The sequence below is a fragment of the Suncus etruscus genome, chromosome 9 (genome assembly GCF_024139225.1).
Source record: "Suncus etruscus isolate mSunEtr1 chromosome 9, mSunEtr1.pri.cur, whole genome shotgun sequence".
Taxonomy (NCBI): domain Eukaryota; kingdom Metazoa; phylum Chordata; class Mammalia; order Eulipotyphla; family Soricidae; genus Suncus; species Suncus etruscus.
In genome coordinates, this window is record NC_064856.1 from 51,058,112 (window position 1) to 51,082,799 (window position 24,688).

Here is a 24,688-nt window from a genome sequence, read left to right on the forward strand (position 1 = left end):
ACTCCAGAAATGAAACTTGTGCACAGCCCAGTGTACCCCAAAGACACTCCCTCCTCAAAACAAATTAAATTACTGGGTTTGAGATCTGTAATACTTTGAGGTTGCTTTCTTAATTCTCGTTCTTTATTTTTTTAAACAGTTTTCAAACTCTAGATGATTTTTTTAACTTTTTCCATCTATTTGTGATAGCTTTTATATGACTTGCTTTTCCTCAGCTACTTCCCTAGCAGAGGCAGGCTGGCATCAGCCTGTCTTGTACTGCTCTCAAAGGGTGAGCATTTTACAAGGTTGTACAGAGACAAATTCTGATACCACTTATTATGACACTCGTGTTGAATAATATATTGGAAAGACAAGATTAATGCTCTTTGTTTTTAGAAGTGGGGTCATGCCCAGTAGTGTTCAGGGATTACTTCTGAGTCTCTGCTTAGGGATCAAACCCAGTCTGCCTCATGCAAAACAGGTACCCTACCCATTGTGCTATCATTGTGGAAATCATATGGGATGCTAGGAATCGAACCTGGCTCTGTCTGGGTTTGGCCGCAAACACCCTACTGCTGTGCTACCTCTTCAGCCCCTGGTCAGTTTTAATTTTGGATATTCTAATAGGTGTATAGTACAATGTATGGCTTTAATTTTTATCTTTCTATTAATGTTGAATATATGTTCATATGCTTTGTAATATATATCCTTTTTGATGAATACCTGTTCAAATAATTTGCTCAAATTTCATTGAGCTAATTTTTTTATTGAATGCTAGTCCTTTGTCAGCTATTATGTAAGTTTTTTCTTGTCTTTAGCTTGTGTTTTCATTTTCTTAATAGTGTCTTCAAAGAACTGAAATGTTTAAATTTTTTTAGGAAGGTGTCTTTTGTGGATCATGCTTGGATATTTTAGCTAACATATAGCAATATATTATAATGATTTTATAGTTCCCCACTTCTATTTTTTCATTGTTGTTGCTATTAGGATATTATTGTCATTGTTAGGATATTATAGTGTGTTTTATGATGCTATTATGTTATTTGATGGTGGTGTTGTGACCAGGGCTTGCAGTGGCTGTTGTGTTCTCATATTTTAGTCTGGTGCTCACCAAGGAATTCTCTCTGTGCATTTCTCTCTCCCTTATTACTCTTTCTTCTGAACTCTGGTCACTTCAGTCATTCTGAATTCTATTGCAAAAATTATTATTATTATTATTATTATTATTTGATTTTTGGGTCACACCAGCAGCACTCAGGGGTTACTCCTGGCTCTATGCTCAGAAATTGCTCCTGGAGGGCCTGGGGGACCATATGGGATGCCGGGATTTGAACTATCGTCCTTCCGCATGCGAGGCAAATGCTTTACCTCCATGCTATCTCTCCAGCCCCATATTGCAAAAATTATTAATTCATGAGTACGCAGATCCTGCCAAGCTTCACTCCTGCAGGATTTCAGCCTACATGTTTTCTTCAGACAATAAATTTGTCAAGATGTTCGTTTCCAATCCTCCAGGGATTCATTGCATTATGTTAGGTGCCTTTGAAATTGTCTTCTCATATATTTTGAAGTTTTCTCGTTATGACTAGAAGTTAAAACATGCCCCTAATACTCCATCTTGCTTAGAAGCAGAAAGACTTTTAGCTGATATTAGTTTCAACATCCTTTTTTATCATCTATTTGTATTATATTTAGGATGCTGTTCACCATGATCACTTTTCTTTTCAGATAGAATTCAGAGATTCTTCTAGTCTGTTCAGAAGGGCTGCCTTCCTTTCCTTTAGATATCACCAGCTTCTTTATCTAGATTTTTCTTTCCTTTTAAAAGTAAGAGTCATGATTTATTAAGTACTTCCTGTGTACCAGGCATATATTAGGAGGGTAAATGTATGACTTCATGTAATCCTTTTGGTAACCCCTGTGAACAAGTTTCATGATAGAGATTAGGTCATAGAAGTTGAGCAGTTTTCCATTTATTCAGGGTCACACGACACAGAAACAGCATAATCAGCATAGATACCCCAGGATCGAAGGCTTTCTCTTCACACCAGGCCATAACGCTGATGCAGTCCTACAGAAGTTATTTTGCTGAGTGCAAGAAGATAGATACTAAAACCAACCAGGAGAGGTTCTTCTTATCTGCCCTGGCACTAAGAGTAAGCATTTCACAGCATCTAAAAAAAGAGAAAGATACTAGTACAGTTCAGAAGAGTAGTTTTGATGGAAGTTCTGTCAAGTGGCAGGAAGGGAAAAGGGATAAGAGTACTTGTTGAAAAACAGTGGTTTTAGAAATGCTGGGTCAAGAAAGCAGGGCACAATTAAGTTACAGAGGGTGATGGAAGAAAACAAAGGAAGACATTACTCTGAGCTGACATACTTTGGAAAGCTGTTAGAGCAATGCATAAGTACATGGCAGGGACCTGTGTTTTTGTCACTGCAACCTTTCCTTCTCCATGAGAATAGAACCCAAAATGAAGGACAATAGAGCAATATAACATATCGGCCTTATTGCCAAGATAAAATGTTTCTGATAGATTCCTAGTGCCAGCACACAGTACTTATTAGCATTGCTTATGTATTTTATAAGCTTGCTGTACAATCACATCATTTTCATTTTAGCTTTTATCAGTGCATGGATGTTTAATTTTGTTTTTGTGATACCTAAATGGTTTGGGTTATTTTTTTTTTTTTATCATTTTTTGCCGCCTGGCGGCACTCCTGGCTCTGCACTCAGAAATTGCTCTCCTGGCAGGCACAGGGGACCATATGGGATGCCAGGATTCGAACCACCATCCATCCTGGATCAGCTGCTTGCAAGGCAAATGCCCTACTGCTGCACTATCTCTGCTCCCACACAGTGTTTTTAACCTTTGCCAGAATATTAAAGTTATAGTATATAATATAATGTATAATATAGGTATAAATGTATTTAATACCTACATATAAATGTACTTAAGGAAGTTTAAATAGTTTGTGGTAGTTTCTACAATTATCTTTTTTATTTTCCTTTTTTTTGGGGGGTCAAACCCAGCAGCGCTCAGGGGTTACTCCTGGCTCTATGCTCAGAAATCGCTCCTGTCAGGCTCAGGGGACCATATGGGATGCCGGGATTCGAACCACCAACCTTCTGCATGAAAGGCAAACACCTTCCCTCCATGCTGTCTTTCCGGCCCCTCTATAATTATCTTTATACTTTAAATAACAAAGTGCCCTGGAATAGTCTGTATTGTCAGTGACCTGCTGGTACATAAAATGAGATATACAGTCACCTCCGCTATAGAGAATTTCAAGTAACAGTTAAAAGGAGATTATAAGAGTTTGAAATGTAGACAACACATGTGAAAATTTTCATACAATGATAGTGTAATAATAATGATTTTTTTTCTTCCAGAACACAAGTTTTTCACTTTTGGGGGGAGAAAGGGGGGGCTTGAGGCCACACCTGGCGATGCTAGGACTTAATTCCAATCAGGAATTACATCTGGTGGTGCCCTGAGGACCCATATGTGATGCCGACAATCAAACCAAGGCTGGCCACATACTGTCTTTCCAGCACAAGTCTTCACATTCATTGGTGTAATAGCAGTGTCAGAGAGGCTCGGTTTTTAAATGTTAATGATAGTTACCTAAGATGTTACCATAATTCATTTAAAAATATACCATGACCATATAGACAGCTCCTTTTTTTGATTCTTTGAATCCCAAAAAATGACCTGACCATTTACCATTACCTCTTCTTGCAAGCCAAACACCCTACCACTGTGCTATCTCTCTGGCCCCACCTCTTCTATATTCACTGAATCACACACTTAAGCTTCTTGACTGAAAATGTAGATTAAAAATAACATGTGTGGTTGGGGCTGGGATGATAGTACAGCAAGTAGGGTGCTTGCCTTGCACACAGCTAATCCAGGTTTGATCTTATGCTCCCCATATGATCCCTATAGCCTGCCAGGAGTGATCCCTAAGTGCAGAGCCAGGGGAGTCAACACTGAGTACAGCCAGGTGTATTACCCATATCTCCCACCCCAAAGAAAAACCACAACTAGAGAGTTGGTACGCAGGTTAAAGCACTTGACTTACAATGCGATTGATTCAGGTTACTCCTTAGCACCAACCACATCTATTCCCCTAACCATGGGTTTCAAACTCAATTTACCTGGGGGCCACAGGAGGCAAAGTTGGAGTGATCCTTGAGTGCAAAGTCAGTAGTAAGCCTTGAGCATTGGGGGATATGACCCAAACAACTAAAACAAAACAAAACAAAAAAAAGATTCCTCTAGGGTAGGGCCACAAAATGTTGTACGGAGAGCTGCAAATGGCCCACGGGCCCGAGTTTGAGACCCCTGGAGAGTAATTCTTGAACACCACTGGGCAAGACCCAAACCCCTGCACCTCCCTCACCAAAAAAAAACCATGTTGGCCATCCCTGTTTTTAATGCATAAATAACATTTTTAGACATTTTTTTATTTCTGTCAATGATTTTTCCTTCATTTTTTAAAAAAATTATTTATTTATTTAGGTTTTGGGGACCCCACCCAACTGCACTTAGGAGTTACTCCTGGGAGGCTCAGGGGACCATATAGGATACCGGGGATCAAACCCAGATCCATCAAGGATCAGCAGCATGCAAGGCAAACATCCTACCACTGTGCTATTGTCCCAGCCTCAATTTTCCTTCATTTTTAACTTTCTCTTTTCTATTTCTTCTTTCTTTCTGGATTTGTTTACTGTGTACCAGTCTTTGAGTGTTCAGTTTGCTTTTCAGCATCATCCATAATGCTTCTAAGGCTTACTACGTTCTTGACTACTGTTACTTCTATATGGACGATTTCTTTCACTTTTTTGTCAGAGTGTATTTTCAAGTTTATTAGTCAATAAACTTGCTGAAACATGATTTTCAGATCATTAAGCTTTGATATGATTGTTGCCCTATAACTTCTTCAAGGCAGATTAAAGAGGTCTGATGACAAGACATCTGGGTTTTTGTTGTCTTCTGTTGGCATCGCTAGTGTTCTTTTGTTTTTCCATTGTTTTAGATGTTACATTTACCGATGACAAGGGTTAGGCTTACTTCTGTCCAAGTGGTATGATTGTCTAGGTGTGGGCTTGTGTCTGAAAAATCCTACGACCTTTGCTCCTGTGGCAAGTGTTCATAGGTGCCCCATTATAATGAGGCTTTTTGTTTGGTTGGATTTTAGGTTTGTGTATATGTTACTGGGCTAAAGTACAAGGATTTCCAATAGGACTTTCAGTGTCTATAATTGTCTGCCATTCATCCACTTGTACATCCACTTGTGGTCTGAAGTTTGGGGATAACTAGCCACACACGAAATCTGAGAGCTTCACTTGAGCTTCCAAAAACTCTGTCCAAGCAAATCTGGGAACTGAGGTCAGGGCAGGTGAGTACCTAGAAAGTGACCTGCACATTCAATTACAGGGCCCCCAAGGGGAGGTCACATCCCACAGTTCAGCTCTGAGGTACTGTACTATTCCTCCAGGCCCATTTGACTCTGTTCTCCCGTCTTCATTCTTTTTTACTCTTCCCCATCAGTATTTATGCTTATATGAATAGTATTTGTACTGAAATATGATGAAAATATCTTCAAAATAAGTATTTTATGCTCTACCACTTTGGTTTACCTTTTAGCTATTTTGGGGAATATACATTGAAATAGGGTTAGAAAATTATTTTCAGAACTGGAGAGATAGTACAGCAGGTAGGACATTTGTCTTACACACTTACAACCCTTGTTTGATCCCTGGCATCCCATATGGTTCCCTGAGTACTGCCAGGCATAATTTCTATGTTCATAGGCAGGAGTAACCCCCTGAGCATTGCCAGGTGTTCCCCCAAAATAAGAGAGAAAGAGATAAATAAGAAGAAAAGAAAATTATCTTCCTTCTGCATTTTAAAAGGTTGTATCTAACAAGTTTACCATTTAATGGTACCATTTACCATTTTTAAGTATATGGTTCAGGGGCTGGAGAGAGCATGGGGGTAGTGCGTTTGCTTTGCATGCAGAAGGTCGGTGGTTTGAATCCCGGCATCCCATATGGTCCCCTAGGCCTGCTGGGAGAGATTTCTGAGCATAGAGCCAGAAGTGACCCCAGCATTGCTGGGTGTGACCCAAAAACCAAAAAAAAAAAAAAAAAAATATATATATATATATATATATATATATATGTTTTAGTGGTATTGAGTACATTTATGTTGTTTACCAGATATAATCACTTTGCATTTTCAACTCACAAAAATTGAACTCTGTACCCATTAAGCAATAAATTCACATTCTTCCAAACCCTCCACCCCAGCTATCAACATTAATTCCTGTTCTGTCTGCAATTGGATTATTTTACTTAAAGTTAACATCCCCATTTGACATTCTGTCAAAAATATTTTTTAAATTTGAAAAATAAACTGTTATGTGTATATTCATACTTTGTTCATCCATTGATTTGTCGGTGGACATGAAGGATTCCGCATTTTGGCTGTTGTGAATAGTATTGCTGTCAACCATCAAAAATGTTTTTTCAGGTCCCTATTTTCAGTTCCAGAGTGGAATTTGTTGGGCCATAAGGAAATGCCATATAATTTTCCGCATTCAACTGCACCATTTTACATTCCTACAAGCAGTACATTAGTATTCCAATTTTTCCACATCCTTGCCAACACTTGTTATTATCTTTTTATGTTTGATGAGTGTGTGTTTTAGAGCCATACCTAAGTTGTGCTCAGAAGCTGTTTTGACTCTCAGCTCTGGAGTAATACCTGACATACTCAGGGGACCATATGTGGTACAGGCTTACAACCAGTGCAGCTGCATGCAAGGCAAGCACCTTGCCTCCCAGACTGTCTCTCCAGACCTACTTTATTTTATTTATTTATTTTTTGTTGTTTAGGGCAGCACCAGGTGGTACTCAGATCTTACTCCTGGCTATGCACTTAGGGATCTCTCCTGGCAGGATCAGAGGGACCATATGGGATGACAGAGATTAAACGTGGGTCAGATCCTTATGTACTATATTATCTTTCCAAATCACCTTTTTATTTTAAATAGATGTCTTGGTGCTTGTGAGATGTTATTTCATTGTGCTTCTAGTTTTTGTTTCTGTAATGTTAAGTGTCACTGAGCAGCATCTTCTATGCTGACTCACCACTTTTTGTTTTGTTTTGTGGTTTTGGGGCCACGCCCAAAAATACTAAAGAGCTATTCTTGTTTCTGCAGTCAGGAATTACTCCTGGTGGGCACAGTGGACCATATGGGTATCTGGGGATCGAGTCTGGGATCACTGGATGCAAGACCTGCCCATTGTACTATAGCCCCAGCCCCTCATTCGCCATTTGTAAGTCTTCCTCAGAGAAATGACTATTTTTGGACCACACCCGGTGGTGCTCAGGGGTTATTCCTGGCTATCTGCTCAGAAATAGCCCCTGGCAGGCATGGGGGACCATATGGGACACTGGAATTCGAACCAACCACCTTAGGTCCTGGGTCAGCTGCTTGCAAGGCAAACACAGCTGTGCTATCTCTCCGGCCCCTGATTGTTAATTTTTGATTTGGGTTTTCTTACTGAGTTTTAGGAATAGTTTGCATATTCTGGGCATCAATCCCTTATCAGATACGTGGTTTTTGCCTTTTAACTCTGTTCTTTTTATGGGGGGGGGGCAGTGCTCAGGGGGTACTCTTGGCTCTATGCTCAGAAATCGCTCCTGACAGGCTCGAGGGACCATATGGAATGCTGGAATTTGAACCACCTTCCTTCTACATGCAAGGCAAACACCCTACCTCCATGATATCTCTCCAGCCCCATAACTCTGTTCTTTGATACATACAATGTTAACTTGATGATGTCTAATTCTTTTCATTTTATCTTTCTTAATCTAAATATAAAGCACTTCTTTCTCTTTATTAAGCAAGGCTTGTATAAATCAGTGCCAAATTTCCAGACCTGATTGGTTTAATAGTTTCTTAATCTCTCTAAAACCTGCCCTGCTCTTATATTAACTTTTATGTTCATTACTTGGTTACTAATATTTTGTTAGATATTCTTTTGGTGTCATAGCAGACAAATCATTCTCAAATCCAGTGTCATGGAGTTCTATTTTCTCTGAGTTTCATAGTTTTATTCTTGTGTTCATTGTGTTCATTCATATAAGGGTCTAACTTGACTCTTACACCTGGATGCCTGGTTTTCCCAGTGCCATTGTTGAGAAGGTGGTTCTTTTCCCATTGAACATTCTTAAAATCCTCACCAAGTCATTTAAGGGGCCAGAGTAATATTACAAGTAGGGTGATTGCCTTGAACACAGTTGACCCAGGTTTGATCTCCAGTCCCCATATGGTCCCTCTGAGCACTGCTATAAGTCCTGGCTGCAGAGCTAGAAGTAAGCCATAAGCCTTATTGAGTGTGTCCCCCACCAAAAAAGTGCCACTTAGTCTTATGTGTGAAGGTTTATTTCTGGACTTTCTATTTCATCATTCATTTTCAATTGTGTGTTAATCATAATTTAATTTATTTTATTTTATTATAATTTTGTTAATTATAATTTAATTATGATTTAATTTGTGGGTGTGTCATAGTTTATTCAAATATAACTCAATGACTGGCATATAGGTTGTGTCCTGCATTTTGAAACTTCAACAACATTGCAACAAACAGCTTGGAATATATTTTACAACCTGATACTTTTATTTCTTTATAGTGAATTCACAGAAATAGAATTGCTAGATCAAATTGTGTGTTTAGTTCTTAATTTCAGTGGATGGAGGTTCTTCTTAAAAATATGTAGCATTTACATTTCTGCCAGCCAGGGATGGTCCTTGATAGCATTTAAAAATCATCACCATCGGGTCAGATCAGTAGCACACTGAGCAAGGCATCTGTCTTGCATGTGACCAGGTTCAATCCCTGACATCCTATATGGTCCTCGAAGCTTGCCAGGTGTGATTTCTCAATGCAGAAGTAACCCTGGGTGCCACTGGGTGTGGTCCAAAAAAAAGTCCACCTCTACCACCCCCAATTGTTTGGTTTAGGATCAGAATTCTAGAAATCTTTTCCTGTTTCCCAATATAATCGGTTTTAAATTATGAGACTTTTATTCAATATTAAACTTTTATCAATATTTAGCAACAAAAAAGAAGAAATTATATTGCCTATATAATGTCTGAAAAAAATTTCTCTACTGATTTTTTTAGAAGTCTCCTTCATTTACCTGAAAATGCAAATGAGAGCATTTCTCTTATTTTCTTATTTCTACCTGCAGTTAAATCAAGATTTTGTGAAATAGCAGGGTGTGTTTGGAATTTTGGGGGGTATTTTTAATTTAGTTTTATTTGGGGGGCAGTGCTATACTAAACAGTGTTCAGATTACACCTCTGCACTCAGGAAATTACTCCTGGCAGGACTGAGGCACCATATGGATTCTGTGGATTGAACGCAGTTCACTACTGTACTGTCACTGTGGCCTAAACTCAGGTGTTAAGTGTTTTCCCTGATCCCAGTTGCTTTCTTTTCTTTCTTTTTTAATTACTTTTATTGTGATCAAAGTGAATTACACATCTTTCACAGTAATAATTAAGGTACATAGTGACAAAGAATTAGGGCCATTCCCACCACCAGTGATGTCCTTTCTCCATCCCTGTTCCCAGCATGCATCCCATACTTCCCCACTTTGTCCCTTGGACTGCTAGTGTGAGAGGTCTCCTTTGTGTATAGCTTGCTGTAGATTGGGTATCGATTCCAGTGTCGTTGACTTTGGGTTTGGTTCCAGTTGCTTTCTTGAAGAACATGAGTTAACCAGTGCTTCCTGGTGTTTCCTAGATTCACACTGATGCCGAGAGGGAAGAAGGTGAAGAGTTGGAGGACAGCATGGATGTGTTTGATGACAGCAGCTCCAGCCCATCCGGCACCTTAAGGAGCTACCCTCTGACGTGCAAAGTCGTCTACTCCTACAAGGTTTGTGTTTGCTTACATACTGCTGTGAATGCCTGCATCTGTCCAGCCCCTCACACCACACAGCATCTGGTTACTATTCAGTTGCTACAGGAGGTAACACGGCAGAGTGGTGCAGAGTCCAGGCAGTGCTGTCACCCAGCTTGAGTTCAGATCCTACCTTAGGAGCTTCTTGATCACACCCATCTCAGTTGCTTCCAGCCTCTATTTTTAAATCTGTGTTATGGGACCAGTTTGAGTAATAATATGTAACTTAATCTAGTATCTGGCATCAGTAAATTTTCAATAAAATCAACTCTTGCCCTTATTATCAATTGCCTGCCAACATAGGATCTTCCATAATGAGAATCCTAAAAATAAAATTAAAATTTTTCAAAGCATTTTTTAACCTATACCCCTTTCTCTTTTATTTTGGGTCCTTATTAGGCATTACTCATGAGGCCATTCGTGGCTCTGTGCTCAGGATATCAGGATATGAACCAAAGTTGTAGCTATAACTTTTTGTAGTCTCTCTCCAGCTCTACCTTAACCTTTCTTAATATGAATATAACTATCTCCTGTTTCCATTTTAAACAAGGATCTGGAGAAATAGATGGTAGGTTCCAGACCTGATTTGGTATAATAGTTCATCTCCTTCAACCTTGCTCTGTGCTCATGTTAACTCTTTATTCATACAAAATTGAATTTTCTCCTGTTTCTTTTTCCCTCATTCACCTCATCTAGTCCTGTCAGTCCTTTGAGTTTACCTCCATAATATACTCAGAATGCATTCGCTTTTTCCCATGTTAGCTTAAACCTTCACTTTGATTACTATAGAATGAAAAAGATCAGAAAAAAGTAAAAATAAAACAATTCATGATTGCTGTCCCTTCCTCATTTTTGCTTCCCATTTACCCCTCCTCTTTAATACATAGCGTTTATTTTCTTTCCTTGACTAAACCCCACTGTAAACTTCCCACATATAGAAATACCGACTCTTAGGGGCCAGAGAAATAGCACAGCATATAGAGTGTTTGCCTTGCACGCGGCCTACCTGGTTTTGATCCCTGGCATTCCATGTGGTCCCCTGAGCAGTACTAGGAGTGACCCATGAGCACAGATCCAGGAGTAACCTCTGAGCACTGCTGAATGTGGCCCAAAAACCAAAACAAGCAAAAGTAAAAAAAAAAAAAAAAAAATTCCCTCTTTACTGAGTTTTGTAATGTGGATAGATCTGCACCCTGCCCATCTCCCTGACTTAGTGTCATCTCCAGCTCGCTTGCTGCATTAGCCACTTTGGCTGCTGTTCATGTCTTCAGAAGCACTGGGTTCCTTCCTGTCTTGACAGCACTGTTCTTCCTACAGCCCCAACCTTGAACTATCTTTTCCCAGATATTGATTTACTGCTGCCCACTGTTCTGCACTGAGACTTAGCTCAAGTAGTACCTACCTCAGTCCCCAGTGGTTGCCTAAATATATAAACAACTCCTCAAATCCAGCTCTCTCTTCCACAGCCATTGACACTGTTGAGTTTACTATATATAATCCTTGCTGCCAGACAAGCTTAAGTATGTTTCCATATTTCTGACTTATACACCAATTCATAGAAGCAGAAACCTTGTCCCTGTCTAACCTTTTCCAATGTGTCTTCAGCACTTAGGACTTAAAACATTTACTAAAGTACTTAGAACATTTACTGACACATTATTTGCTCAGTAAATGTGGAAGGGAGAAGGACTAGTGTAAGGAAGGCACAGATCAAGGAATAACCTCTGGCTGCTGTGCTGAGGTAGACCCTGTGCTGAAAGACCACACAAGGAAAGGTCTGGAAAGAATATCCCCTGATCATACCTAGGACAGTCTGATCCTTGTCACTGTCCCAGGTTTCCCCAAGTTCACAACATATACTCCTCATGCTATCAGTGATTCATGGACCTTTTTGTTGTTGGTTTAAATGAATAATACTTCCACTTTTCTGAAAGGTTGGCATCTTTTTTCGTGTAAACTATTTTAATAATATTTTTTAAAACATAAAAGTCATCTTCTGAAATATTTGGAACAATGTTAGTGATTCTAAGTCTAGGGATGGGTTTCCTTGTTTCACTGACAGTATTTTATTTACTTTGAAGTTCTAGAATTAAAACGTAAAATCCTTAGAGAGATGGCTCAAAGGTTTAGAGCACATGCTTTGCATGTGGCATGTAGGAATCCTGAGTTCTGTCACCACGTGGTCCCTTAACCCCTCTTAATCCCCCAAAAAATCTACGTTCTGTAAATGGAAGTACTCCTCTGTTTCTAAGTGACTTTTCTAGCTTTCCCTCTACTGGCTTATCCTGGGCATGACTGGTGATTCAGACTGTAAACTGTAGTTAATCACTGAGCATTCATCAAGTGCCTGATATGAGAAGAGTTGTAGGATTGCAAGATCGAATGTGACATAATCCCTATTGCTCAGGAATAGATTTTTTGGGTCAATAAATGTTAAATTGAAACACAATATTGTATTTGAAAGCATGTATAGTGGAAGTAAAACCCATAATTCTTCCTGTAATGGTGTTGAGAAATTTTGCAGCTGAGATGGCATTTAAATTAGGTCACAAATACAGTCTTCTAAATATAAGAAGGTAGGGCAAAGAAAGAGCCTAATAAGCAAAATGAAGAGAAAAGGATACAGTTGGATGAAAAAAAATGAGATTTTCAGAAAATAGGAAATTTATTGCTATTTCAATAACCAAGTGTGAGGAACAAAACCACAAGACCCAGAGACTTGCTCATTCTGTTGTCAAGGCCCATGTAGACTACACCAAAATTGTTTGTTTTTGCTTTGGGACCACACTCAAAGGTGCTCAGGAATTACTCCTGACTCTATTCAGAAACCATTCCTGGCAGGCTTAGGGAACCATATGGAATGCCAGGAATCAAACCAGGGTGAGCAGCATGCACGGCAGACACTCTACCTGCTGTGCTATCACTCTGGCCCTCACATGAAATTTGGGCTTTTCTTCTGCCTGGGAAGAATGACTGAATGTCCCAAAACCAGATTGGACACTAGAGATGGAAGCCCTAATTGTGGTGGAGACAGATACAATCTCATGGGCTGAAAGAGAGGCTTAGTCTGTAAACCTAAGAGTGACTTCTATAGTTCAGATCAACATAGGAGACCTGGATTAATCTGATGAGAACCAAGAAAATCTATAATTTTGGACTGAGGTTGTGGCTCCATGATATAGCACTTGGGGCCGGGAAGGTGGCGCTAGAGGTAAGGTGTCTGCCTTGCAAGCGCTAGCGTAGGACGGACCACGATTTGATTCCCCGGCGTCCCATATGGTCCCCCCAAGCCAGGGGCGATTTCTGAGCACATAGCCAGGAGTAACCCCTGAGCGTCAAATGGGTGTGGCCCAAAAATCAAAAAAAAAAACAAAAACATGATAGAGCACTTGCCTTGCAATGCATAAAGCACTGGATTGATTCACAGCGCTACATGTTCCCCAAAAACCAAGCTGAGTGTAGCCCCCAAAAAATAACAAACCCTGGGCCAGAGAGATAGCATGGCGGCAGAGCATTTGCCTTGCATGCAGGACAGTGGTTCAAATCCCGGTATCCCATGTGGTCCCCAAGCCTGCTAGTAGTGATTTCTGAGTGTAGAGCCAGGAGTCACTCCTGAGCGCTGCTGGGTACGACCCCAAAAAACAAACAAAAAATAGCAAACCCTAAAATGAATGGTTAGAGAGGTCAGAGATATAGTCTAACAGGCAGGAGCACATGCTTCATATTCAGAACACCTAGACTCAGCACCAGCACCACATGGTATACTCAAGCACAATGCCAGAAGTAACCCCTAAACACCACAGGGTGTATCCCAATATAAAACATAGTTAGATTTAATGCTTTAAAAATGCTTGTAACTTCTCTGAAGCAATAGTATAACAGATAAGGCATTTGTCTTGCATGCGACTGAACCAGGTGTGATCCCCAGAACTACATATAGTCCCCACAGAAACCTGTCAAGAGTGATCCCAGAGTGCAAAGCCAGATTAAATCCCTGAACACTGCTGGATATGACCCCAAAACAAACCACGCTCATAACTTTTGGCCCTAATAATATCCATCTTAAGGAAATCACCCAGAATATAGAAAATATGTATATATAATGTTCTTTCATGATATTACTTCTCCGTAACAGTTTAAAGTTCATAGTCCAGGGGCTAAAGAGATAGTATAAAGGTTTAGATGCTTGGCTAGCATACAACACTGATTCAAATCCCAACACCACATAGGATCTCCCCAGTGCCACCAAGAGTGGGCTGAAAAATAAATTAATTAATAATAAATAAAAGTTCTCAGTCCAGAAAGGGAAGAATTAAAGGAATTAACTATACAGAACATGACCCAAACATATAATATGAAAATAATTGGAAATTTTATTAGTAAGAATAGAGAAATTTTTATGTATGAGGAAAAGCTGTATTTTTTTTTTTTAAAAAAAGACTTTGTGTTACATTTAATGAAAGACAAGTCAGAGTCAGTGCAACACAATACATGGCCACTCACCAGTCTGGGAGGAAATTTCCCTGTTCTTGATGGAATAAACAAGGGCCTGTGCTAATAAACAGGTAGTGGCCTTTTACTTTTTTTTTTTTTTTAATTTTGATCATATTAGCTTACATATCTTTCACAGTAGTATTTTAGGTACATATTAGCATTGAATCAGAGGAATACCCATCACCAAATTTGTCCTCCCCCATCCCTGTTCCCTCCTGCAACCCATATCCCCATCACCCCCAGGCAGCTAGAATAGGTGGTCCCCTTTTTGTCGAGCTTACTGTTAGTGATCATATATCTGTTTGGTCCTGGTGCCCTCTATTTGAGAGACAGAGCTAGATAATTCAAGTTATGTGGTTTTGTTTGAAGGAAAGAAAAGCAATAGCATGGGATAAAGGAAGGAAGGAGGGAGGGAGGGAGGGAGGGAGGGAGGGAGGGAGGGAGGAAGGAAGGAAGGAAGGAAGGAAGGAAGGAAGGAAGGAAGGAAGGAAGGAAGGAAGGAAGGAAGGAAGGAAGGAAGGAAGGAAGGAAGGAAGGAAGGAAGGAAGGAAGGAAAAATTAAATAAGCTAAAAATGGGCAGAGTCCTTCTAGAGGCTTTCAACCTCAGTTTGAGAGAGGACATGAAAAAGGTAATAGAAGCACCACCACAAGACAGAAAGAAAGATCAAATATCCAGTGAGCACTACAGCAATAGAGACAAACACCACACAATAGTCTCGGTCCTGAAATCAAACCATGCCGAAGTGCAAAAAGAAAGAGAAAGATAAGATAAAATATAAAATAAAATAAAATAAAATAAAATAAAATTGGAGATATCAACTTCAATATCTACACCAAAATAAAGAAGTCAAAAAAAATCAATAAATAAATATATATGTGGATAATATGGTTATTTTGTGCTTTTTTTTTTTTTTCTTTTTCCCCCTGCATAGGCACAGTAACTATTAGGGATATTAAAGAGAGAATTCCCTTGGCCTAGGCTGTGTTATTTTTTTAAATAAGTTATCAGAATGTGTATTTGTAAAAGATCCCAATTAAGAGTGGCACAGTAGGTAGGGCGCTTGCCTTGCATGCAGCCTACTCAGGCTTGATCCACGACATCCTATGTGGTCCCTGTTCACTGCTAGGAGTGATTATTATGCGCAACATCAGGAGTAATCCCTGGGCTTAGCCAAGTGTGCCCCAACCCCCCCCAAAAAAAATCTCAATTATATATATTTCTCAGATTTTCTCCAGTGAATATATAATACTCTGACAATCAAGAAAGGACATTGTTTCCAAAGAAAGTAAATTGCTGGTGATGGGCATGGAAAGAAAGGCTGCTCCCAAATCCTGACTTTGGACACGGGGGACTGAGTGGACAGCATGAGAGCCTGTGTTTATCTTGCACTCATTTCCTGACCACTGGCTCTCTTTCACTGGAGTAAATACAGATGATATCCCTGACTTTAGTAAGTCATCGCAGTCAGAATCCCACAAGGCAGACAATTCACTAGAGTGCAAGGTGGCTGAATGCACAAACCTCGTGAGAGCTAAGGGCGCAGTGGCAGACATTAGGACTGTCTGGGAAAATGTGAGCTTGGCAGCAAATCAAGAGCAATAAAACAGCTACCATTTAAGAAGCACTATGTGCCTGGCATCTGGGTACTTTGTCTTCTAATCCTTTTAATAGCCCCTTAAGGAAGATGATTATCAGCCCATCTATTCATTCAACCAGTATTACAAACACCTTTCATGTAGAGTGCTATGCTCTTTCCCATGTGGGAATATAGAGTTGTTCAAAGTAGATGCACACAAACCACCACCCCCAAAAAGTAGAACTCAGCACCACTGGAGTATACAGGAATAGAAAAGGAAAATTAAGTGCAGAGGAGGCCACTGCTTATTTGCCCATAGTAAGGAGTCTAAAGCCAGACCTACACCTACAATGATCTAAACCAGTGGGCGGCAACCTTTTTTTTCAACTGAGCCAAATCTCTCCAAAACTACGATTGAAATTTATTTTGACAGCCACACAGGGCAAGCACTGACAGAGGCTAGGAGCACAGTCCTGACTCCTGGAGCGGCCGCCGGGCACACAGAAGAGCCAAATTAAAAGTGTAAAGAGCCATACATGGCTCTCGAGCCGCAGGTTGCCGGCTACTGATCTAAACCAAGGGCCACAGAGCTGCCCTGTGGAGCAGCAGACATAGCCTGGTGAACAAAGACAGGGTTTTTGAGAAGGAAGTGTGTCAGCATCAAAGCCCCTAGAGGCCACCATGACCATAGTCAACAGAGGTGGTGGGCATTGCTCAAAGGATGATCTGGTGAGGGCCAACTTCTGCTCAGGTGACATGCTGGTACCCTATGAGATTCTCTTCCACAAGCAGAAATAGAAGGGTGCTCTCAATATCCCTCTACCAGGCTCCCTCACACTGAAACCTGGTGGCATGGACACTTTGAGTCTTGCCAAAGAATTGGGAAAAACAAAAGGAAGTTTGTGTCATGGGTGTTTTTTACTGCTATGTTCAGGGCACCCTGTGGCTTCACGTCAGTAGAAATTCCCCAGGAAAAACCATACAGCTCCTTTTTTTTCTTCCCTCATAATTTTGAGACCAGAGGTCATTTGCTGAGACTCTGGCCCTGAAGTGTTTCAGTAATTGGTTAACCAGTCACAGTGTTTTTCTGTCTTAAGCTGCTATTGCGACAATCCAGAGTCTGGGTTTGATGAAATATTCTAGTGCACTCGAACTAGGAAATGAGTCTTAGGAAGTTATTTTTGTGTATATAACTACAAGATACTTTACACTTTGACACTGTTAAGATTTGAGAAACTGGAATAGCCCTGGCGATTAGTTTTCACTGATCTTAGGGAAAGCTTTTAAGGCTAATATGAACCTGAAGATGCCCATAGATCTCACACTGCTCCACATGATAGAAACACAACCACATCTCTCTCCACTCTGTGAACATCCGTGAGAGAGTTTGCACTTAGATTTTCCAGGCTATGGGGGCAATACTGGACTCCTGTCAGGTAATAAAACCATCAGTTAGTGGTTTGTGTCAAAGCACCAAATTGGATTGACCCAATCTCCATGTTTAAATTGGAATGTCCTAAATCCAGATTTGATCTGGATCACAATCATTTCCTTCCCTCCAGCTTTCTTCTCTTGGCCACTCATTTACAGCAATGCAGACAATCCTAGGCATTGCTCGAGCCATCATTGACCCATGTGCATAGTCACATTCTCACAGCGCACACCATCGTGCTAGCCATCTGGTGCGGCCTGAATCCCCTGCTTTCTCTGTTGCCTGTGCTTCCCAAGTCACCATGGTTCTTTGCATATTCATCCTCCATCAACCCGCCAGTCCTCTGCTAATGGCAGGCTTGCCATGTTGAAGACCTGGAGGCCTCAAGGCACAGGACAGGCGAGCAGAAGCCTGTGCTAGAGCTGGCTCACAGAGTGCTTTGCTCACTGAGCTGCACTGCCACTAGGCGATTCCGTTTCTCCTCTGTCTGTTGTAACTTTGGTTTGTTTACTTTTCTAAAAAGTAAAACTTCACCTCATTCTGAGAGTTTTACAGTGCTTAAGTTTATGTTCAGTATGTGTCTTGAAGTCATTTCCGTATTTTGATCCCCAGTTTTTGTTACGACCACCTCACCTCTGCTCCTTATCTAACCTTTTCCATTTTGTCCATGACCATCCTACATTACAGGCTTCTCAACCAGATGAGTTGACCATTGAGGAGCATGAGGTGTTAGAAGTGATTGAAGATGGAGATATGGAAGACTGGGTAAAGGTATATTCCTTTGCTCATATCGCCCCCTTCTTGTGATGTTTTCAGGCGTTTGTTTTGGTTCTTTTGATGCCCTGTCCAAATTGTGTGTGCAAACCTTGTTTTGTCACATGTCTTTTACTCAGGCTCGAAATAAAGTTGGCCAAGTGGGTTATGTGCCAGAAAAGTACCTACAGTTCCCCACCTCGAACAGCCTACTGAGCATGCTGCAGTCCTTGGCTGCTTTGGACAGCCGGTCACACACATCCAGCAATTCCACGGAGGCCGAACTCGTTTCAGGCAGCCTCAACGGAGATGCCAGCGGTAAAGACTGAAACGAGGCGTTCTTTGTTTGGTCCCATTTGGCCTGAACTATATTGCCCTGGAGTCAGCCTTATTAGGTTAAAAGGCACACATTATTCCTGTTCTGTAATGTTTCCTTTGGTTCTATCAAGTTTATCTGAGGCAGTAGAGATAAGGTCAATCCTCAGTAAGTAAAAACAGTATCACTTTGGTCTGGACAGTGTTTTCAGCCTGGTCCTGGGCATTGGGGAGGCTACAAAAGGAATCTGGCTATCACTGTGCTTACTGGCTCACTTTCTGTCTTTCTCTCTCACTTGCCACCTAGTCTGTTTCGTGAAAGCACTTTATGACTATGAGGGCCAGACCGATGATGAATTATCTTTTCCGGAGGGAGCAACCATTCGAATCTTGAACAAAGAAAACCAGGATGATGACGGCTTCTGGGAAGGGGAATTCAATGGGCGGGTTGGCGTCTTCCCATCGGTGCTAGTGGAAGAGCTGTCAGCCTCGGAAAATGGTGACATTCCATTGACACGAGAGGTCCAGGTAAGCAGGAGGAGGAGAAAACATTCCGACAGAATGAATCCTGGGAGAGTCTGTTGACCCACTCGGAAGTGCACTGTGGTCCCCCACCTTCCCTTTCCACTTCATCTTCATTTACCATTGTCTGGTAACTTGGATTTGGGAAAGCCTGCCCTCCCCAGTCTGACTCTTGTGTAGCATCTATACTATATATACTCCAGTGATGTACCATAATTCTTCATTGTATGTGACAGACCCAGACTGGTTTGGTGGAGAGAAGGAAGCCAAACAGAGAGGGCCACACTGTCTGAGATTAGCAGAAGGCGTGAAGATAGTAGCTTACTCTTTCCTTCGCAATCAGAGCCTTCCCAGCCCTGATTCCTCCAATTCATTTCCAAGAACTCCTGAACATGCCAGCTCCTCCTCACCTGAGGCAAGACTGCCCTCACCCCAGCAACACTTGCCTAGTAGGAAATCCCCTATTGGATCTCTTGCAGCAGACCTGCAGGTCCAGGATGTTGAGGCACTTACCTACCCCATCTCAACTATTGTGGCTTTCTCCCAATGTTTGTGAAACCTGGGGGAGTCAGAAACTCTGCCTGGTGTTTTTTATCTTCACAGAGGCATGTTTTCGAGAACACTTTAGAATGGCCTGACTCAGTGACCATGCAAGATAAACAAAAGTCAGTAGTACAAGGAGCTCCCTGACGGAAAATAGTGAAGAGCAACACAGTCAGGGTCTAGAGTGATTGTTCCAGGCTCCTTTGCTCTCTGACATGGCTGAGAAAAAAATAAAACAGCAGTTGTCAGGGCTCCACTCCAGAGAGAAAGTTGTCTGGCATGGACAGGGGCCTACCCGGCCTCCATAATAGCCGTGTGACCTCCTTTCTCTGCTGCAGGTCTCGCCTTCTCCAAAGCCCGCCAGCTCCCTGCCACCACTGCCACTGTACGACCAGCCTCCCAGCAGTCCCTACCCCAGCCCGGACAAGAGGGGTTCCCAGTTCTTTCCCCGCTCCCCCTCAGCCAATGGTAAGCGGACCCCCCCAGCTCAGAGTGGGATCCATCTCTAGTCTGTGACTCTTGGATTCACCTGAAGGCTGAACAACACTGCTTAACAGCACACAGCAATGAGCAGCTTAGGAGTGTGGGGTTGTAAGCTAAGGAACAGGGTGGCCAGAGGCCATGAATTTGATCCCTCGCATTACCCCACCTCACCCAGTGTGATGATCCCCAAGTGTTCCTGGTGCTACACATGCTATCAGCCTACAGCCAGCATCAAGGCTATGACAGCAAGACAGAGAAGGGAAAGGGTTGGGGGGGAGTCCAGTAGGGAATATAAGTGGTTATTACAGAAAAACAGTAAATAAAAAATAAATGAGGGCCAGAAAAATAGCTTAGCAGAGTGAAGTCATGCTTTGCCTGCCAGAGGCTTGGCTTCAACCTCTGGCACCACATAATGCCCCAGGCACTGCCTTGCCCAGGAAGGGAGGGGGAAAATCAATCAATAAAGTGAGTGGTTCCAATTCCCTCTCAGAAAACAGCTTCCAGGCCGAATCACCAGGATTCTCCCAGGCTCCGCGTCACACTCCTGACACCTCCTACGGCAAACTGCGGCCTGTAAGTCTTTAAGCTGGAAAGCCTTGTGTATGGTTCTCCCAAACGGAAATGTAGAACTTAGAGGTTCTGGTAGCCCTGTGTTGTTACTTATGCCCCCTGAATGAGGGCATAAGGATGAGATGGATTTAGGACCATGAAAAGAGCTGAACACAGAGCCAGGAGTAAGCCCTGAGCATCACCAGGCATGGCCCCACCTCCCCACCTCCAAAAGGGGTCTTGAGGGACTGAAGGTGGCTCGGTGGTAAAGTACTTGCCTTGTTTGTGTGAAGCCCCAAGTGCAATTCCAGAACCATAGGGTGTCCCAGCCTTACATCACTAGGTTTGGCCCAAACTCAAAATAATCCCAAAAGAAGCCCTTGAAAAGAAACACTATGCATAAAAACATTTATATGTTGGTTATATCTCAATATTTTTTGAAAAAGAGAGGTTGGAGCAATAATACAGCAGCAGGTAGGGTCTTGTCTTGCACATGGCAAACCTGAATTTGATCCCCAGTACCATATATGGTCCCTTGAGCCCAGAGACAGACATGATCCTTGAGCACCATCAGGTGTAGGCAATAAATAAATAAAGAAAATTTTAAAGAGAGACCTAGTGAATTAAAAACACATCATGGAAGGCTTAATCTACCTCAGAATCCTCCTGACCCTGCTGGAGGTGGCCCCAATAAATCAACAGAGGGGCGGCTACTTTGCATAGGCTCCACATGGCTCCCTGTTGCTGCCCCACACAAGTGGAAAGGCAGTTACTGGGCCAGGTTTCCAGAGCTCCACTTTGAGGGCCCTCACGATGGAATGACATGATGCACCTTGTGCCCCTCTGATAATTGAGAGTTGCTATTCCCTGATGCTGTTCCAAAGATCACACTTCTTCACCTCTCCCTCTGCTTCCTGGGAGCCCCCATTCCTTCCTTCCTAGCTAACCTCGGCCTCCATGCTGACTTAGCATTGTGTCTCTGTTTCTCCAGTGTCCTAGATACTTGGGCTTTGTTCACCCCGCAGCCATCCTCTGGCAGCTTCACTGTGAAGAACTTGATTCTGAAAGCTTGAGACAGATTGTTGAGATTGTCAGCACAACAGTGATGTGACCTATGTCACTTTCTTTTCTCTTTATGGTGGTGCTGTGGCCCACCATGCCTACCCCCCATGCTCTCACACATCTATAATTTCCACACTTTTATTCCTCAGCTATGATGGGGCAGAGTGGAAGTTAGGAATAGGGCCCCATGTGCTCCCACACTCTCTAGGCCTCTTTCTCTCTACCTTTCCCTTCCACTGTCCATGCAGGCTTCCTCCTTCTTCCCCTGCACTCACTCATCTCCTTCCAGCCTTGAAGCCCAGTTATTCACTGACCATTCCCAAGTGCCCTCCTCTTTGAACCACAGATATCCTTTTTTTTGGGGGGGAGGGGCATGCCCAGTGATGCTCAGGGGTTACTCCTGGCTCTGCTCAGAAATCACTCCTGGCTCAGGAGACCATATAGGATGCCAGAGATTGAACCCAGGTCCATCCTGGGTCAGCCGTGTGCAAGGCAAATGCCCTACCGCTGTGCTATCACTCCAGCCCCATGTACCAGACATCTTGTAGGTATCTCCAGGTTTCATGTGCCAGACCTCCAATCTCAGCACCTGTGAAGGAATTATCTGCCACCCATTCCCTTCCATATCGCCTGTCCTGGTCCATGGGATCCCCATCCTCCCAGTGTGCTGGTGCCCTTTTGGTATCTCCCTCGTACTACTTCCTGCAGGACACTGGTGCCCATCCTGCCAGACTTACCTCAAAGACAGCTGTCAGACCTACCTCTTTGGGGTGGTCCCAGGAATGCTCCCATATGGTCCTTCCCTCTGCTTTGGCCACATCCACACCATCCACTGTCACCTGAGCCATTTTTTCACATGTAACATTGCTGTTTTAAATCTCCCAAGCCTCTTTGCCCACAGCATAAAGTTCAAGTTTCCTAATATGACTCAGTGAGGCCTTTCATGACTGTTCTAGGCCTAATTTATTCTTAACCACTCTCCAGAGGTTTTTGGTTTGCTTCTTTTGGTTTTGGGAACCACACCCAGCATCGTTCAGGTATTACTCCTGGCTCTGAGCTCAGAAATCACTACTAGCAGGCTTAGGAGACTATTTGGGATGCCGGGAATCAGCTGCATGCAAGTCACACACCCTGCCTACTGTGATATCACTTCAGCCCCACTTTGGGGGGTTTTTAAGCATTGCTCTCCTATTTTCCAAGCATCTTTGGAGATTGCTTTGCAGGCTTTAGTGAGTTTTATGCCTACAAAGCTTTGGGTCAGAACCAATTTACTGGTTTCACTTTATTCCTTCAGGACAAGGATCCCACTACCACCCCAGTGTAGGAAACAGCAAAAATAAGGTTACCAGGATGCACTCAGGACATTGCTTTGAGCCTTGGGCTGCCCATGTCCTTGAAGGGCCATGTGGTTGGGGTCTGGCCATGTCCGGCACTGAAGCAGGAGCTAACTGATGGTCCGTGTCATTGTTTCCCTCCAAGGTCCGGGCAGCTCCCCCGCCACCCACACAGAGCCAGCGAAGGCCCCCCGAGAAGCTGGAGGACGTGGAGATCACGCTGGTGTGATGACAGAGCACTTCTCCACAGTTGCTACAATCAGGGCCAGACTTGGAGTGTGGCCACTCTTGTTTTTTTTAGGCACCTTTGCATGATGATGACTCTTGACCAGAGCAAGAGCCATGAGGGTGAGCTGTGACTGGGTGCTGGCCAACTCCTCTCATGTTTTCAATCTTTTGTGCCTTTTTGTTGTTGTTGTTGTCATTTTCTATGTCATCTCTCCTACAGTAAGCACACATCCTCGCTCACAGGAGATGCGCACCAGGCCCAGGTCAGGGCATAGTCCTAGAGACACTGCTCAGTACACTCGTACAGTATATTACTGTGGCCACCACAAGTGGCATCTGCTCCCCTTTCTCCAAGTGGCTTCTGCTTGCCTGATTGAGTTTAATCGGATCATGATGGCTACAAAAGGAAGCTGAAGGACGGATTTCAGGAGAGGCTGGCTCCTCCCCACAATTAGTCCCCTGGACTGAGAAAGGGAAACCGCATTGGGAAACAGCAGAGTGCCCTGCGTCTAGCACCGACTGCATTAATGCACATCCTTCCGCAACTAACAGGAGGAAAACAATAATAGTACCCTTTGTATTAATATTTATGCCGTGCATTTAGTATTAGTGGAGCTCGCGTGGAGGGCCTGAACTAGCAGACAGGAGGCTGGGCTCACAGCAGCAGCAGCAAGCATCCCAGGCAGAAGTGAGCCAGCGCCATGTTCTTTTGGCCATAGGGTGTTTTTTTCCCAGCTTAATTTTGGCAGCATGTACTCCTGTGATGGGTACACCTGCCAACTGAATGTCTAAATAAGTTGAGGACACAGACTGCACTGTTGAGCTTCTCTCCTGCAGAGAAAGGCCTTGAGCACTGTGGGATCCAGTCAGAGTACTGGCCCAGAAAGCTGATGTGGCAGGCACAGACCAAAACCTCCCAGTGCAGAAGCAGCTTCTGGACTTCTCCTTGGGGAGAAGACCCTGTGGCTCATGAACAGAATCAGCTCTGGTTTTCTAAGGATTTAGATCTTGTAAATCCTGCAATCCTGCCCCAGTACAAAGTGACAAGGAAAAGACGAGCTGTGCGTGTCCCCAAGAAGACCCAAGTCACATGGACACAGGGCACGCACTACCTCGAGACTGAGGGACTTTGCCAGTTGCTTTTTCTTTTTTCCTTTTCTTAAAAAGAAATCAACTTTACAGAACTTAACCCAAAAAAGTCCATCTTATGCTTTGAAAACTCCATGCCTCCTGAGAATCTTTGAAGACTTGAAATGTTTGCCAAATGTCCCCATGGGATTTTAGGCCCCACATGAGGTCCCAGCTTAAGCCATTCTCAGTCAGTCGCTTGTGTGATAACTTCCCATGGCCGTCGTGCCTGTGGGGGACTCTGCTCCGTGATTGAGGGCTCTTTGTTATTTGGGGTTTTTTTTTCTGCATTTTTCTTTA

General features: G+C 42.7%; 1 protein-coding gene across 2 annotated transcripts in view; it reads left to right on the top strand.

The window, feature by feature from the left end:
* Positions 1-24,250, top strand: part of FCHSD2 (FCH and double SH3 domains 2) — a 283,860-nt gene extending 259,610 nt beyond the window's left edge. For both annotated transcript variants that reach the window (XM_049780261.1, XM_049780262.1), the window contains 7 exons: positions 9,809-9,943; positions 18,159-18,242; positions 18,365-18,542; positions 18,847-19,067; positions 19,943-20,072; positions 20,578-20,660; positions 23,178-24,250. In XM_049780261.1, the coding sequence (XP_049636218.1) occupies positions 9,809-9,943; positions 18,159-18,242; positions 18,365-18,542; positions 18,847-19,067; positions 19,943-20,072; positions 20,578-20,660; positions 23,178-23,261 (915 nt within the window). In that variant the 3' untranslated portion in view covers positions 23,262-24,250. The remainder of the gene's footprint in view (positions 1-9,808; positions 9,944-18,158; positions 18,243-18,364; positions 18,543-18,846; positions 19,068-19,942; positions 20,073-20,577; positions 20,661-23,177) is intronic.
* The last annotated feature ends 438 nt before the right edge of the window (positions 24,251-24,688 follow it).